The sequence below is a fragment of the Bombina bombina genome, chromosome 4 (genome assembly GCF_027579735.1).
Source record: "Bombina bombina isolate aBomBom1 chromosome 4, aBomBom1.pri, whole genome shotgun sequence".
NCBI lineage: Eukaryota > Metazoa > Chordata > Amphibia > Anura > Bombinatoridae > Bombina > Bombina bombina.
Window position 1 is genome coordinate 1207229598 of NC_069502.1, and position 16397 is coordinate 1207245994.

Here is a 16397-nt window from a genome sequence, read left to right on the forward strand (position 1 = left end):
CATATTTAAAAACCTAACCCTACTTAAGTTATTTAAATCTACTATAAAGAATTACTAGGCCAATGGAGAGCTTAGGTTTTTTTAGTTAGTATTTTATTTGGGGGGTTGGTTGTGTGGGTGGTGGGTTTTACTGTTGGGGGGTGTTTGTATTTTTTTTTTTTACAGGTAAAAGAGCTGATTTATTTGGGGCAATGCCCCGCAAAAGGCCCTTTTAAGGGCTATTGGTAGTTTAGTTTAGGCTAGGGTTTTTTTTTATTTTGGGGGGGGGTTAATTTTGATAGGGCTATTAGATTAGGTGTAATTAGTTTAAAGATTTGTAGTTAGTTTTTTTATTATCTGTAATTTAGTGGGGGTTTTTTTATTTAATTTATTTAATTTTATTTAATTTAGATAATTTATTCAATTGTAGTGTAGTGTTAGGTATTAGTGTAACTTAGGTTAGGTTTTATTTTACATGTACTATTGTATTTATTTTAGCTAGGTAGTTATTAAATAGTTAATAACTATTTAATAACTATTCTACCTAGTTAAAATAAATACAAACTTGCCTGTAAAATAAAAATAAACCTTAAGCTAGATACAATGTAACTATTATATTGTAGCTAGCTTAGGGTTTATTTTATAGGTAAGTATTTAGTTTTAAATAGGAATTATTTAGGTAATGATAGTAATTTTATTTAGATTTATTTAAATTATATTTAAGTTAGGGGATGTTAGGGTTAGACTTAGGTTTAGGGGTTAATAAGTGTAGATATGTTGCAGCGACATTGCGGGTGGCAGATTAGGGGTTAATAAAAATAATGTAGGCGTCGGCAATGTTGGGGGGCAGCAGATTAGGGGTTAATAAGTATAATGTAGGTGGCGGCGATGTTAGGCATGGCAGATTAGGGGTTAATAATATTTAACTAGTGTTTGCGAGGCGGGAGTGCGGTGGTTTAGGGGTTAATATGTTTATTCTAATGGCGGCGATGTCCAGAACGGAAGATTAGGGATTAGAAAATTTATTTTAGTGTTTGCGATGCGGGAGAGCCTCGGTTTAAGGGTTAATAGGTAGCTTATGGGTGTTAGTGTACTTTTTAGCACTATAGTTATGAGTTTTATGTTACGGCGTTGTACCATAAAACTCTTAACTACTGACTTTAAAATGCGTTAGGGATCTTGGAGGTAGAGGGTGTACCGCTCACTTTTTGGCCTCCCAGGACAAACTCATAATACCGGCGCTATGGAAGTCCCATAGAAAAAAGACTTTAGGAAGTTTACGTAAGTCGTTTTGCGGTAAGGCCAAAGAAGTGTGTGGTGCCCCTAAACCTGCAAGACTCGTAATAGCTGCGGTAGTGAAAAGACCTGTTAGGACCTGTTAACGCTGCTTTTTCAGCCTAATGCACAACTCATAATCTAGACGTTTATTTGTTCCTTAAAAATAATAATTCGCAAGGGGGGGTAATCCAACATTAATCTTACGCGTTTCGTACTCTTACGAGCACTTAGTCATAGATATTGTACGTATACACACACCTTACTTTTAAAGGTTGAACAACCAATCAAATTACAGGAAGTTTAAGAGACACGTGTTAACCCTTAATTAAAACAAAAGTAGGAACAGAGCTATATTGCTGCCGTAGACCACATTTAAATAACAAAGGTCCTATGATCTTAACAGTCAAGGAGATTTTTTACACAAACAAAACGGTTTGGAAAAGCACAATTTATCGAAGAATACAAATCGTAACATTTTAAGTACCTGATACAAAATACAAATTATAACTGTTATGCTCGTGGGATACCCCTCTATCAGGCCGAACTCGGCCAGTAGTCTTCTTATCCCGGCGTCGAGCTGGAATGATAGGGAATATCCCAGACAGAGAAAGTTCGCAAGATGAGGTAAGCAGCACTCACCAGAGGCAGGATAGTCTTCAGCGGCAACCGTGAAGCAGTCCAAAGGTAAACCACTATAATGGTTAAGCAGGCAGGGATGGGCAACAGTAAATCAGTCCAAGGGTAAACCACTAGAATGGTGAGGCAGGCAGGGATTGGCAACGATAAAGCAGTCCAAGGGTAAACCTGCCAAACCCTGGTCAGGCAGGCAGGGTTTGGCAACAGAGAGGCAATCCAGAATAATAGGGGTTAATCAAGCAGAGAAGTCAGACAAGCAGAGTTCAGCTGAAGTATATAAATCCAGCAATATAAGGTTAACGGGCAGAATAGTCAGACAAGCAGAGTTCAGCAGCAGTATGTCAATCCAGCAATTTAGGGGTTAACAGGCAGAGTAGTCAGGCACGCAGAGTTCAGCAGCAGTATATCAATCCAGCAATTTAGGCGTTAACAGGCAGAGTAGTCAGACAAGCAGAGTTCAGCAGCAGTATATCAATCCAGCAATTTAGGCGTTAACAGGCAGAGTAGTCAGACAAGCAGAGTTCAGCAGCAGTATATCAATCCAGCAATTTAGGCGTTAACAGGCAGAGTAGTCAGACAAGCAGAGTTCAGCAGCAGTATATCAATCCAGCAATTTAGGTTCTAACAGGCAGAGTGGTCAGACAAGCAGAGTTCAGCAGCAGTATATCAATCCAGCAATTTAGGCGTTAACAGGCAGAGTGGTCAGACAAGCAGAGTTCAGCATCAGTATATCAATCCAGCAATAATAAGGCAGATAGCAGTAACAATCTATCACACCCAGGAGCACACAAAGTAACACCTATACTTGGGCAGTGATAAATCGTTTCTGTGCAACTTACATAGATGCAGGATTCGCGCCACAGGAATCCGGACCGGCATAGACAGAGGAGCATCCAGAGCCAACACAGGCCCTGACAACGAGCAGGGAAGGAGACGCCGCACCCCTAGCAACGGCTAGAGCGGCTTGACAATAACTGGAGCATGATAAAGTATACATTTATATATGAATAGATGAATAAACATAATGACCATCTATCTTCCCAGGCAAGTGGTTGTTGAATAACATAACTTAATAGTAACATAACATAGTAACATAACATATTAACATAACATAGTAACATAACAAACTAGATGAGGTTGAAGAAAGACTGAAGTCCATCGAGTTCAACCTATACAAATCTAAAATACTTACAAAAAGTTCCAGTTATACTTAAATATTCCCACTAAAAGGTGACCCATTTAATACAAGCAATCATATCCATGAATTTTGTTTCTAGACAGAAATGTATCCAATTTTTTTTTTTTATGTATCTAGGTTTTTGGCATTCACTACCTCCTTTGGTAATGAGTTCTACAATTGTATTGCTCTTACAGTGAAAAAACATTTCCGTTGCAGGAGATTAAATTTCCTTTCCTCCAACCTTAAATTGTGACCTCTTGTCACAAACAATTTTCTTGGAATAAACAGAGCTTCTGCCATCTCTGTATATGTGCCTTGAATATATTTATATAAAGTAATCATGTCACCTCTCAAGCGCCTTTTTTCTAAAGAAAACAGATCCTGTTTGGCTAGCCTCTCCTCATAGCTTAAATTCTCCAATCCCCTTATTAGCCTTTGTAGCCACTGCCCTGCATTGTGCACCCATCTTTAGCTTGTTATCTATTACTACTACCAAATCCCTTTCCTCCTCTGTTTGGCTAAGTCTTATCCCATTTAAAAAATATGTTACCTGCTTATTTTTACTTCCAAAATGTAGAACCTTGCATTTCCCGTATTAAATCTCATTTTCCATTTACTTGCCCATACTTCTAATTTTTGCAGATCCCTTTGTAATGAAAGTTCATCCTGCTCTGACCTAATGACCTTACACAACTTTGTATCATCTGCAAAAATAGAGATGTCACTATTTAATCCTTACTTCAAGTCATTTATAAAAATATTAAAAAGAATAGGGCCCAGTACTGATCCCTGGGGGACTACACTGATTACCTTCTGAGTATGATCCATTTACTACTACTCGTTGCTCCCTATCTTTTATCCAGTTATTTATCCATGAGCTAACATTTTCAGCTATTCCCAGTCTCTTAATTTTGTGCATTTATCTCTCATGTGGCACTGTATCAAACGCCTTTACAAAATCTAAGTATATCACATCAACTGATTCCCCTTTATCTATATTTTTACTTACTTCCTCATAGAATAAAATTAGATTAGTTTGACACAATCTATTTCTCATAAAACCATGCTGATTAGAACGCATAATCTTGTTTACACAAATATGCTCATCAATATAATCCTTTATAATCCCTTCAAATATCTTCCTCACTATTGATGTCAGACTAACTGGTCTATAGCTTCCTGGATCATCCCTGCTTCCCTTTTTAAAGAGTGGCACCACATCAGCTTTACGCCAATCCTGGGGTACCATGCCTGAGGATAATGAGTCTTGAAAAATTAAGAGTAGAGGTTTGTCTATAACAGTGCTAAGTTCCCTTAACACCCTTGGGTGTATTACATCTCGGCCTGGAGTTTTATTTACCTTAATATTATGCAGTTTTTTCCTGATATCCTCTAAACATAACCCAGTTAATGGTATGGACTGGCATGTTCTATTTTGTTCCAAAGTATCATCCAATGGTTCCTCTCTTGTGTATACTGAAGAAAAAAACTGGTTTAGTACCTCAGCCTTCTCCCTGTCATTATTTATCATGCTACCCTCCCCGCATTTAATGTACCTATATTGTCCTTCTTAGATTTTTTGCTATTTATGTACTTAAAGAACCTTTTAGGATTAGATCATGGGGCCTATTTAATATGGTGCAAGTGGACATCATCCGATATTGCGGATCATGTCCGCTGCAAAACAATAAATGCTGACAGCATACGATGTCGGCATTCATCATTGCACCAGCAGTTCTGGTGAACTGCTGGTGCAATGCTGCCCCCTGCAGATTCGCAGCCAATCGGCTTCTAGCAGGGGTGTCAATCAACCCAAACATATTTGATAGGGTTGATTTCTGTCCGCCGCCTCAGAGCTTTAGACCGCAGCTTCATAACTTCTGTTTCCGGCGAGCCTGAAGGTTTGCCGGAAACACGGGGCATCAAGCTCCATATATCCTTAGACTCATGTACATGTCCGCAATTCTAAAATACAATTATTTAAATTAATGGTTGCGTAAAAATCACTCTTACTGTAATCACTCGTACTGTACGCACTAGGATAGGTGAACACATGAGGGACAAACATTTCAATTACACACATTTTTCAAATGTTCCCAATATCATTGTCAGCATAATTGACAGAACAATTGTACCACCCAGAGGAGGCAATAAAAATACAATTTTAGAAAAAAAAAGATACATTCTGGATTTATAAATTAAACACCAGAAAGCCCAATGGCATGAACCTGGAATGGGATATCAGTTATTTCATAGATTAAATATATATTTTCATGAGAAATTATTATCTAATGTGTGGGTTCATTTCTCATAATAATCTATGTTTTTTTACGCAACCAATAATTTGAATGTTTGTATTTCAGAATTGCGGACATGTACATGAATTATTCTCCTTACGTCATTCAACAACTGCTTGCCTGGGAAGATAGATGGTCATTAAGTTTATCCATCCATTCACATATAAATGTATACTTTATCATGCTCTAGTTTTAATTTGTATTTTGTATCAGGTACTTAAAGTGTTACGATTTGTATTCTTCGCTACATTGTGCTTCTACAAACCGTTTTGTTTGTGTAAAAAATCTCCATGACTGTTAAGATCATAGGACCTTTGTTATTTTAATGTGGCCTACGGCAACAATATAGCTCTGTTCCTACTTTTGTTTTAATTAAGGGTTAACACATGTCTCTTAAACTTCCTGTAATTTGATTGGTTGTTCAACCTTTAAAAGTAAGGTGTGTGTATACATAAAAAATCTATGACTAAGTGCTCGTAAGAGTACGAAACGCGTAAGTTTAATGTTGGATTAACCCCCCTTGTGAAATATTGTTTTTAAAGAACAAATAAAGTCTCTTGTTTTTAAAACTTGTTGTTGCGGCTTAAACTTTTAGCTTTTTTTTTCTGCTCTAAACCCCATACTTGTAATTTAAAGCATTTCCAGTCATTTGGGAAAAAAATCTGTATATAAATAATTACATAGCTGAATTTGTGCGTAGTGCTGTGCGCGTTTTACAATTTCATTTTCAAACTTTGTGCTTTGTTTATTTCAGCAACCCCAGCAATCAGTTGTGCTCATTAATATTCCTGAAACACATAATTGCTGCAGTTTTGCTTTCACAATTGTTTTTGCATTGACAGTGTTTGTACATTTTTATTTTTAAATGACTTAAAAGGAAAACCTGGTCTTTAATTAATTATAGATTAAAATCATAACTATAATTGGTTTCCCAGGACCAACACAACTACTGACAATTATTACCAAAACTTGGAGTTATCAGCTAAGTAAATTATTCTGAAGTTTTATCACTAATTGTGCAGAAAATGTGGACAGAAGTGTCGGAGATACAGAAATTAATTGTACAATTTTAATTAAAAAGTAAAAACTTATATTTGAAAATATTAAGCATACTGTGAACCAATACTGTGCCAAAAAGCAATAAGGAATGCGATTTTATACAAATGTGAAATGGGCACGAAACTGCTATACTTTATTAGCTATATACATTCACATAAAAATGCACATTTTCTTAAAGGGACACTGAACCCAAATTTTTTCTTTCGTGATTCAGATAGAGCATGACATTTTAAGCAACTTTCTAATTTACTCCTATTATCATTTTTTCTTTATTCTCTTGGTATCTTTATTTGAAATGCAAGAATGTAAGTTTAGATGCCTGCCCATTTTTGGTCCTTGCTGATTGGTGGATACATTCACCCACCAATAAAAAAGTGCTTTCCAGAGTACTGAACCCCCCCAAAAAAAAGCTTAGAGGCCTTCTTTTTCAAATAAAGATAGCAAGAGAACGAAGAAAAATTGATAATAGGAGTAAATTAGAAAGTTGCTTAAAATTGCATGCTCTATCTGAATCAAAAAAGAAAAAAAATTGGGTTCAGTGTCCCTTTAAGGAAGAGGTGATTTTAAAAGGGGCAGTGTACTATACAATTGCTTTACCCTTAATATGCTTACAATTACTTGTTACCCAAACTGCAGAGTTTAACAGTTATAGGGAATTGCTCTTTTAGGTTTATTTTTGTATGTATTTAAGCTGTTTCTGCAATTGAAATCACAACCTAATCAAGTGGGCTGAGCTTAAAGAGAACATATCTCATCCCCCCCCACCTATCTCTCTCTCTCTCTCTCTCTCTCTCTCTCTCTCTCTCTCTCTCTCTCTCTTTATATATATATATATACAGGGCTCAAAATGTTACTCGCCAATGTTCCCCCCATCACCTGCCCACACCGCATCCACTACCCAAACACCTCTTTGCATATGTTTAGCCATTGTGAAACACCTTATTGTTTATTAATTTGTAATATTTATTATTACAAATTAAGTCATTTTAATAATTATTTAAAATATATACATTTGTTGTATATTTGGCAGTGTATAGATGTTGATTTAACATTCACTCACTATCTTTTACTACTCGCCCATTGCCAGTGGGCTAGTGCAAATTCTACTCGCCCATGGCTAGTGGACGAGTGGAAATTTTAAGCCCTGTATATATATATTTATATATATATATATATATATCTCACTGTATACTCAAAGGTGTATTTTCTTTCCGCGATCACAGGTGTTAGACTTTTTTTCTGACCCGCTCTCCCCATTGATGTCTATGGGGAAAGCATGCACGAGCACGTCAAAACAGTGCTTGTATTGTGTGCGGTATGGAGCTCAACGCTCAACACAGCCATATCGCACGCACAAGCCGACTGTTTTAAAACTTGTAATGGCTGCGCTATAGGGTTTAATTTCCCTATAGCGCGCATAACTCGTGAATTACCGCTTATTCTAATAGTGGAATCAAATTCAATATGGTTAAATGAATAGAAAACGCCTTGAAAGAATTGTGATTTGTTACCTTTTAAAAAATAAATAAATAACGAGAAAATAAACACTGCAAATATTTGTATAACAGCAATTAAATTGTTTTATTTAAAATTAAATATATAATTGTAGGATTTAATTTTCTAAAAAAAGGAAGATATTTCAGACACCTTCATTTATTTATTTATTTGTTTTTAAAGATGTTTCTGTTTGTAGTCGCCAGTTGTCAGTTTACTTACAATTCTCATAAAGAACAATAAATCAGCCATGACAGGCAAATACAACTGAGTGAAATCTATCTTGTGGTAACATATTAATGGGAATATAATGCTTTTATTATTATAAAACCCTCGTTATCTTACCTCCGGTCTTGGTGAAGTTACATAAAACGCTGTGACTGTGATGAATTAACCCTTTTAAATAAGTTTATTCACCTTCCTCTGGTAATGGGCAAGTTAAATATCTGCCATAAAATGTGAAAAGTTTTGCACATCCAAATAAAAACAGAATCATGTGACCTTATGAGAGAAGTTTCTCCCTTTTTATACACAAAACATTATGGGAACAATAAAAGGCATCTTTAATGCAACACTGAAAGACCTCCTGCTCGTTAGCTAACTAAAAAAGACTACTTATCCCAGGCTGCATCAGGCAGCACAGTCCTGTATGTCTATTGGGCGCGTGGTACAGCATCTGATTGGCTACATCATCAACAATATTTATATAAAAAAAAAAAGTAAGTTAAATCTTTTAGTTTTAAAAAAAGGGAACACTGAACATATTTTTAACATTTACTGCCCCTTTATAATAAAAATGCATTTAGTTGAAAGGTGAGTTTCGTATTTCACACATATTAAAATAACTTTCTGAAACACACCTAAAGATTCCTAAGATTGTTAAAGGGACTGTGAAGACAAAGGAGCCTATCTATCAAGCTCTGAATGGAGCTTGAGGCCCCGTGTTTTTGGCGAAACTGCAGGCTCGCCAGAAACAGCAGTTATGAAGCAGCGGTCTAAAGACCGCTGCTCTATAACCCTGTCCGCCTGCTCTGATGAGGCGGACATGAATCGCCACAATACAACCCGATCGAGTACGATTGGGTTGATTGACACGCCCTGCTGGTGGCTGATTGGCTGCGAATCTGCAGGGGGTGGCGTTGCACCAGCAACTCTTGTGAGCTGCTGGTGCAATGCTGAATACGGTGAGCGTATTGCTCTCCGCATTCAGCGATGACTGTCGGACCTGATCCGCACTGTCGGATCAGGTCCGGCAGACATTTGATAATTCGGCCTCAAAATCTTGTCCTTGGCCCACCCAATGTGCTCAGCTAACTCCCAGTAGTGCATTTCTGCGTCTTCACCAAACCATACCAAGAGGAATAAGTACATTTAATATTAGAAGTATATTGGAATAAAATTGCATGCTCTGACTCACAAAAGAAAATGTTGGGTTTCATGTCCCTTTAAATTTGTATTGTCTTTCACTTGATTGTAGAAGAACAAAACCCATAGGGGCATATTTATCAAGCTCGGTATGGGGCTTGAGGCCCCTTGTTTCTGGTGAGGCTTCAGTCTCACTCTCACCGGAAACAGAAGTTATGAAGCAGCGGTCTAAAGACCGCTGCTCCATAACTTGTCCGCCTGCTCTGAGGCTGATTGGCCGCAAATCTGCAGGGGGCGGCATTGATCCAGAACTGCTGGTGCAATGATAAATGCCAACAGTGTACGCTGTCAGCATTTATCGATGTGCGGCGGACATGATACGCTACTTCGTATAATGTCCGCCCACACATTAATACATATGCCCCATAGTCTAAACTTCTCCTTCAATGTACAAATGGAAGCTGGATCCACAGTCTAAAATATTACAAAGCTTTATCCTAAGCTGCCATAAATATTCTCTTTATCCTCTGTTGATGGTGCTTACCCCAAAATATTTGTAGTCATCACTCGACATCTAGTCTGTTTCTTATACTTGAACACTATTACCCTTTATCAGTATATCCATCTTTCTTGCTCTCTCTCTTTATTTTTCTCGGAATCTGTTGATCCTTCTAACTCTGTCCAATCTCTCTCCCATCTACTTGTTTTTATATTTATTTTCTCATTTACTCAATCCCATCTTTAGCCTTCCTGACAATTTATCTCTATATTAGTTGAGTTTAAAAATATGCCAAGATCAGCAGAGGTTGAGAATGAAACATTAATCAAATTTACCAAAACCTTTTTACATTATACAGTCTGAGATGATTTGTCTTGGTGTTTACATTACATTGTTTCACTATATGATGTTTTGAACAACAGTTACTGTAAATAAATATTGTTTTCTATACAATTCACTCATCTGCATTGTGCTCTCTTGCAGCCCCTCCAGCTCTGAAGATGTCTGTTAATGAGACTTTGGTGGTTAACCCTGGAGATAATGTCACTATACAATGTTCTTTAACTGGGGGTGATCCTCTACCTCAGGTGGTCTGGTCACACTCACCCAACCCCATGCCACAAAACAGCATCAGCAAAGGAGGAAACCTCACTATCTGGAGGATTCGCCCAGAAGACTCTGGCTACTATAACTGCACAGCGATCAACAATGTAGGGAACCCAGCAAAGAAGACTGTCAACCTCCTTGTGAGATGTACGTCCTTGATCAGGCCAGTGAGCATGAGTGTCAAGTGCATTTGGGACCTCTCTCTAATTAGTGGATATGAATAATTACTTTTTTATTTTTAATATTTAAATTCCCATGTTCTCTATACACTCAAGTGAGAACTTCTCCTTAATAGAATTAAGTAGTTAATATAGTCTTACGTCTGGACTAGTTAACCCTAACTACAGTCATGTTAAATTCTATAATGTTATTATTATTATTATTATTATATTCTTCTCTTTGTAAAGTGCAAAGCTCTGGGTACAAACATATTGATATACAACACCAATGTTACCTGTTAAAAGAATACAGATACACAAATCATACTAAACAAAGCAAATTAATAATTACAATCTAGAGGTTGGATGCAAGGTCGGGACAAGGTTTGGTCATTTTTGATTGTAGTTGCAGCGGTGAGATAAGGAATTTCAGAGAGTGCCTGAAACTATACAAGATTGGAGAACTATAGAGTTCCAGACAGTAGAAGCAGATTGTGAGAAGTCTTGGAGGGGAGAGAGAAAAGAAGCAGAAAGGTTCTGGGAGTATTTGGAAATATGAGGAGATATAGTTGAGGTTGCTGAGAGTGGTGAAGGTTACAGTCAGTATACTGAGCTATATTGAAGGTCATATGTGTAGGGACTAGCAGAGATATGGATCGAGGACTTAGGTGGATGCGTCTAGCTGAAGCATTCATGATAGACCAGAGGGGGAGAAGCGGAATTTGTGATAGCCACATAAGAGTAAGTTTCAGTAGTAAATACATAACAAAATAAACAAATGTATTAATAATGTGTTAGAGTTTTTGTTGAGGAAAGGCCAAATTGCATGCTCGTTGAGTAGATGCACCCAGCACTTGTATTTGTGAAGTGAATGAGAGAACAGCATGATGACAAGAAGATAGTAGACCTGCTCTGAATAAGGTTTTTATTTCTTTTGTGCATATAAATAAGAAGGAATTTTAACACTTACCATATGTTTTTGTTATTTTGTAAAATGGATGTGCTTAAAAAAAACATCACTTTTTATGCTTCCGAGACATGTTACTGTCCAACAATAAAGTAGTGTGGGTTCTGCTTATCGGCCAATATGCACACAGGCCCTGGGGTTCAGTTGTAAACAAACATACATTTCCTGTTATCTTAAAAAACTAAATAAACTGTCTCAATTTAACCCGATTTTCATGCCAAAAATATTGTTGATGTTTAAATAGTGCTCTGCCATGTGCATTACAGAACTTTTTTTCAATTAAATGTCCTTTTAAATTAGTGACAAAGAAACAGTGACACATTTGACAGTAAAGCATCACAATGCATTCTGGGTATCAGTCCTGAGATAAAATCAGTTTGTGTAAGATGAGAATTTGCAAATTTCACTCTCTTCACATCAAATTTTTATCATGTTGAACTAGAAAATGAAGGTTTTATATACATATTTAATAATATTTTCAAATAAAAATAGAATCTATCCTTAGGTGGGAAATATCTAAACATAACTGATGATGATTATAATAATAATAGTAATAATATTAATAATAATACTGTGGTGAAACACTTTAGATTGATTGAAACACAAACCTTGCTGTATATATTCTGCAGAGTCCTGTGATTTTTCTATTTACTGTATATTTCAGATCAATTTGGAAACAAGGGTAGTATAGCAGCAAATCCTCTTTTTGAGAAGGTGCTAAATCCTTGATCAGCTTGTAGTTGGTATTAAACAGATTATGGAGGTTGTATATGGTTTTAATCCATTGGCTGCCAAAGCTGATTTCAGTGCATTGTTGCTCTCTCTGGCAGAGAAAGGGTTAAGCAACATCTCTTATTTTCAGTCACTGGTTGTAAATTTGTAACATGGTAAAAAGCTTATTTATTTATCTGCTACATTACATAGTATAGTAGTGATTATCTATGTTGTATATAAGGGAGTACAATGGGCGTAACTGTAGCCAGAATTGTACTTAATATGAACCTAGATATGATGATTTAAGAACAAGATAGAAGAATTCTTAGTTTAAAAACAACTTGTAACAGTGACAGGGTGAATCAGAGGACTCATGAACAAGATTAGGCAGGAGAGATGTTCTGTGCATTGTGAATAATGGTGGAAATTATTTATAAGGCAGAGCAAACGTTTACAGAAGCATGGGCACTGCAGCAGCATAAATATTGCATTGTGTAAGACTAATAAACCATAAGCAGACAGGAGGCACAGAGCTTTATCACAAAGGGAAGATTTTACAGCAGTTGAGTTGAGTTCATGTTGACATTGCAGGGCTGACTTGTTTGGTTCTGTTTGGGAGAAGGTTACCTGTGCTAAGGGGCATGTTTGGGGCATGATCTGTTGACATACTGTATTTATATACAGACTGGGATATTAAAAACAAATACATTTTCTTATAAGCTAACTTCAGGACTGTTAAAGAACAGACATTTATGGTCAAGATTCAATAGAACTTGTTTGCAAAGCTAACGTTTACATCACTACTGGTTTGTGACGCTAAAATGGCACATAACTACTTGTTTGTGAAGCTAAAATCTACATCACTACCTGATTGTGAAGCTAAAATCTAACATCACTACCTGTTTGTGATGCTAAAATCTCACATCACTACTTGTTTGTGACGCTAAAATCTCACATCACTACTTGTTTGTGAAGCTAAAATCTCACATCACTACTTGTTTGTGACGCTAAAATCTCACATCACTACCTGTTTGTGATGCTAAAATCTCACATCACTACTTGTTTGTGAAGCTAAGATCTCACATCACTACTTGTTTGTGAAGCTAAGATCTCACATCACTACTTGTTTGTGACACTAAAATCTCACATCCCTACTTGTTTGTGACGCTAAAATCTCACATCACTACTTGTTTGTGACGCTAAAATCTCACATCACTACTTGTTTGTGAAGCTAAGATCTCACATCACTACTTGTTTGTGACACTAAAATCTCACATCACTACTTGTTTGTGAAGCTAAAATCTCACATCACTACCTGTTTATGACGCTAAAATCTCACATCACTACTTGTTTGTGAAGCTAAAATCTACATCACTACTTGTTTGTGAAGCTAAGATCTCACATCACTACTTGTTTGTGACACTAAAATCTCACATCACTACTTGTTTGTGACGCTAAAATCTCACATCACTACTTGTTTGTGAAGCTAAAATCTCACATCACTACCTGTTTATGACGCTAAAATCTCACATCACTACTTGTTTGTGAAGCTAAAATCTACATCACTACTTGTTTGTGAAGCTAAAATCTCACATCACTACTTGTTTGTGAAGCTAAGATCTCACATCACTACTTGTTTGTTAAGCTAAAATCTACATCACTACTTGTTTGTGAAGCTAAAATCTCACATCACTACTTGTTTGTGATGCTAAAATCTACATCACTACTTGTTTGTGAAGCTAAAATCTCACAACACTACCTGTTTGTGAAGCTAAAATCTACATCACTACTTGTTTGTGAAGCTAAAATCTCACAACACTACCTGTTTGTGAAGATAAAATCGACATCACTACTTGTTTGTGACGCTAAAATCTCACATCACTACTTGTTTGTGAATCTAAAATCTACATCACTACTTGCTTGTGAAGCTAAAATCTACATCACTACTTGTTTATGAAGCTAAAATCTACATCACTACTTGTTTGTGAAGCTAAAATCTACATCACTACTTGTTTGTGAAGCTAAAATCTACATCACTACTTGTTTGTGAAGCTAAAATCTCACATCAATACTTGTTTGTGACGCTAAAATCTCACATCACTACTTGTTTGTGACGCTAAAATCTACATCACTACTTGTTTGTGACGCTAAAATCTACATCACTACTTGTTTGTGAAGCTAAAATCTACATCACTACTTGTTTGTGACGCTAAAATCTACATCACTACTTGTTTGTGACGCTAAAATCTACATCACTACTTGTTTGTGACGCTAAAATCTACATCACTACTTGTTTGTGAAGCTAAAATCTACATCACTACTTGTTTGTGAAGCTAAAATCTACATCACTACTTGTTTGTGAAGCTAAAATCTACATCACTACTTGTTTGTGACGCTAAAATCTACATCACTACTTGTTTGTGAAGCTAAAATCTACATCACTACTTGTTTGTGAAGCTAAAATCTACATCACTACTTGTTTGTGAAACTAAAATCTACATCACTACTTGTTTGTGAAACTAAAATCTACATCACTACTTGTTTGTGCCGCTAAAATCTTACATCACAACTTGTTTGTGAAACTAAAATCTACATCACTACTTGTTTGTGATGCTAAAATCTACATCACTACTTGTTTGTGAAGCTAAAATCTCACATCACTACTTGTTTGTGACGCTAAAATCTCACATCACTACTTGTTTGTGACGCTAAAATCTACATCACTACTTGTTTGTGAAGCTAAAATCTACATCACTACCTGTTTGTGACGCTAAAATCTCACATCACTACTTGTTTGTGACGCTAAAATCTCACATCACTACTTGTTTGTGACGCTAAAATCTACATCACTGCTTGTTTGTGAAGCTAAAATCTACATCACTACTTGTTTGTGAAGCTAAAATCTACATCACTACTTGTTTGTGACGCTAAAATCTACATCACTACTTGTTTATGACGCTAAAATCTACGTCACTACTTGTTTGTGAAGCTAAAATCTACATCACTACTTGTTTGTGAAGCTAAAATCTACATCACTTCTTGTTTGTGACGCTAAAATCTACATCACTACCTGTTTGTGACGCTAAAATCTCACATCACTACTTGTTTGTGACGCTAAAATCTCACATCACTACTTGTTTGTGACGCTAAAATCTACATCACTACTTGTTTGTGAAGCTAAAATCTACATCACTACTTGTTTGTGACGCTAAAATCTACATCACTACTTGTTTATGACGCTAAAATCTACGTCACTACTTGTTTGTGACGCTAAAATCTACATCACTACTTGTTTATGACGCTAAAATCTACGTCACTACTTGTTTGTGAAGCTAAAATCTACATCACTACTTGTTTGTGAAGCTAAAATCTACGTCACTACTTGTTTGTGACGCTAAAATCTCACATCAGTACTTGTTTGTGAAGCTAAAATCTACATCACTACTTGTTTGTGAAGCTAAAATCTAACATCACTACTTGATTGTGAAGCTAAAATCTCACATCACTACCTGTTTGTGACGCTAAAATCTCACATCACTACTTGTTTATGACGCTAAAATCTACATCACTTCTTGTTTGTGACGCTAAAATCTCACATCAGTACTTTTTTGTGACCCTAAAATCTCACATCACTACTAGTGACGCTAAAATTTCACATCACTACTTGTTTGTGACGCTAAAATCTCACATCACTACTTGTTTGAGACGCTAAAATCTACGTCACTACTTGTTTGTGACCCTAAAATCTCACATCACTACTTGTTTGTGAAGCTAAAATCTCACATCACTACTTGTTTGTGACGCTAAAATATTACATCACAACTTGTTTGAGACGCTAAAATCTACATCATGGGGCCTATCTATCAAGCTTGACGGCCCGTGTTTCTGGCGAGTCTTCAGACTCGCCAGAAACAGCAGTTATGAAGCAGCGGTCACAAAGACCACTGCTCCATAACCCTGTCTGCTCTGAGCAGGCGGACAGGAATCACAACAATTGAACCCGATCGAGTACGATCGGGTTGATTGACACCCCCTGCTGGCGGCCCATTGGCCGCAAGTCAGCAGGGGGAGGCGTTGCACCAGCAGCTTTTGTGAGCTGCTGGTGAAATGTTAAATGCGGAGAGTGTATTGCTCTCCGCATTCAGTGATGTGTTGCGGACCTGAT

At 36.7% G+C, this 16397-nt stretch overlaps 1 protein-coding gene across 1 annotated transcript in view; it reads left to right on the plus strand.

Moving 5' to 3' along the window:
* Positions 1-16397, plus strand: part of MDGA1 (MAM domain containing glycosylphosphatidylinositol anchor 1) — an 802309-nt gene that overhangs the window by 479432 nt on the left and 306480 nt on the right. The window contains exon 6 of the mRNA XM_053712693.1: positions 10271-10540. Within this exon, the coding sequence (XP_053568668.1) occupies positions 10271-10540 (270 nt within the window). The remainder of the gene's footprint in view (positions 1-10270; positions 10541-16397) is intronic.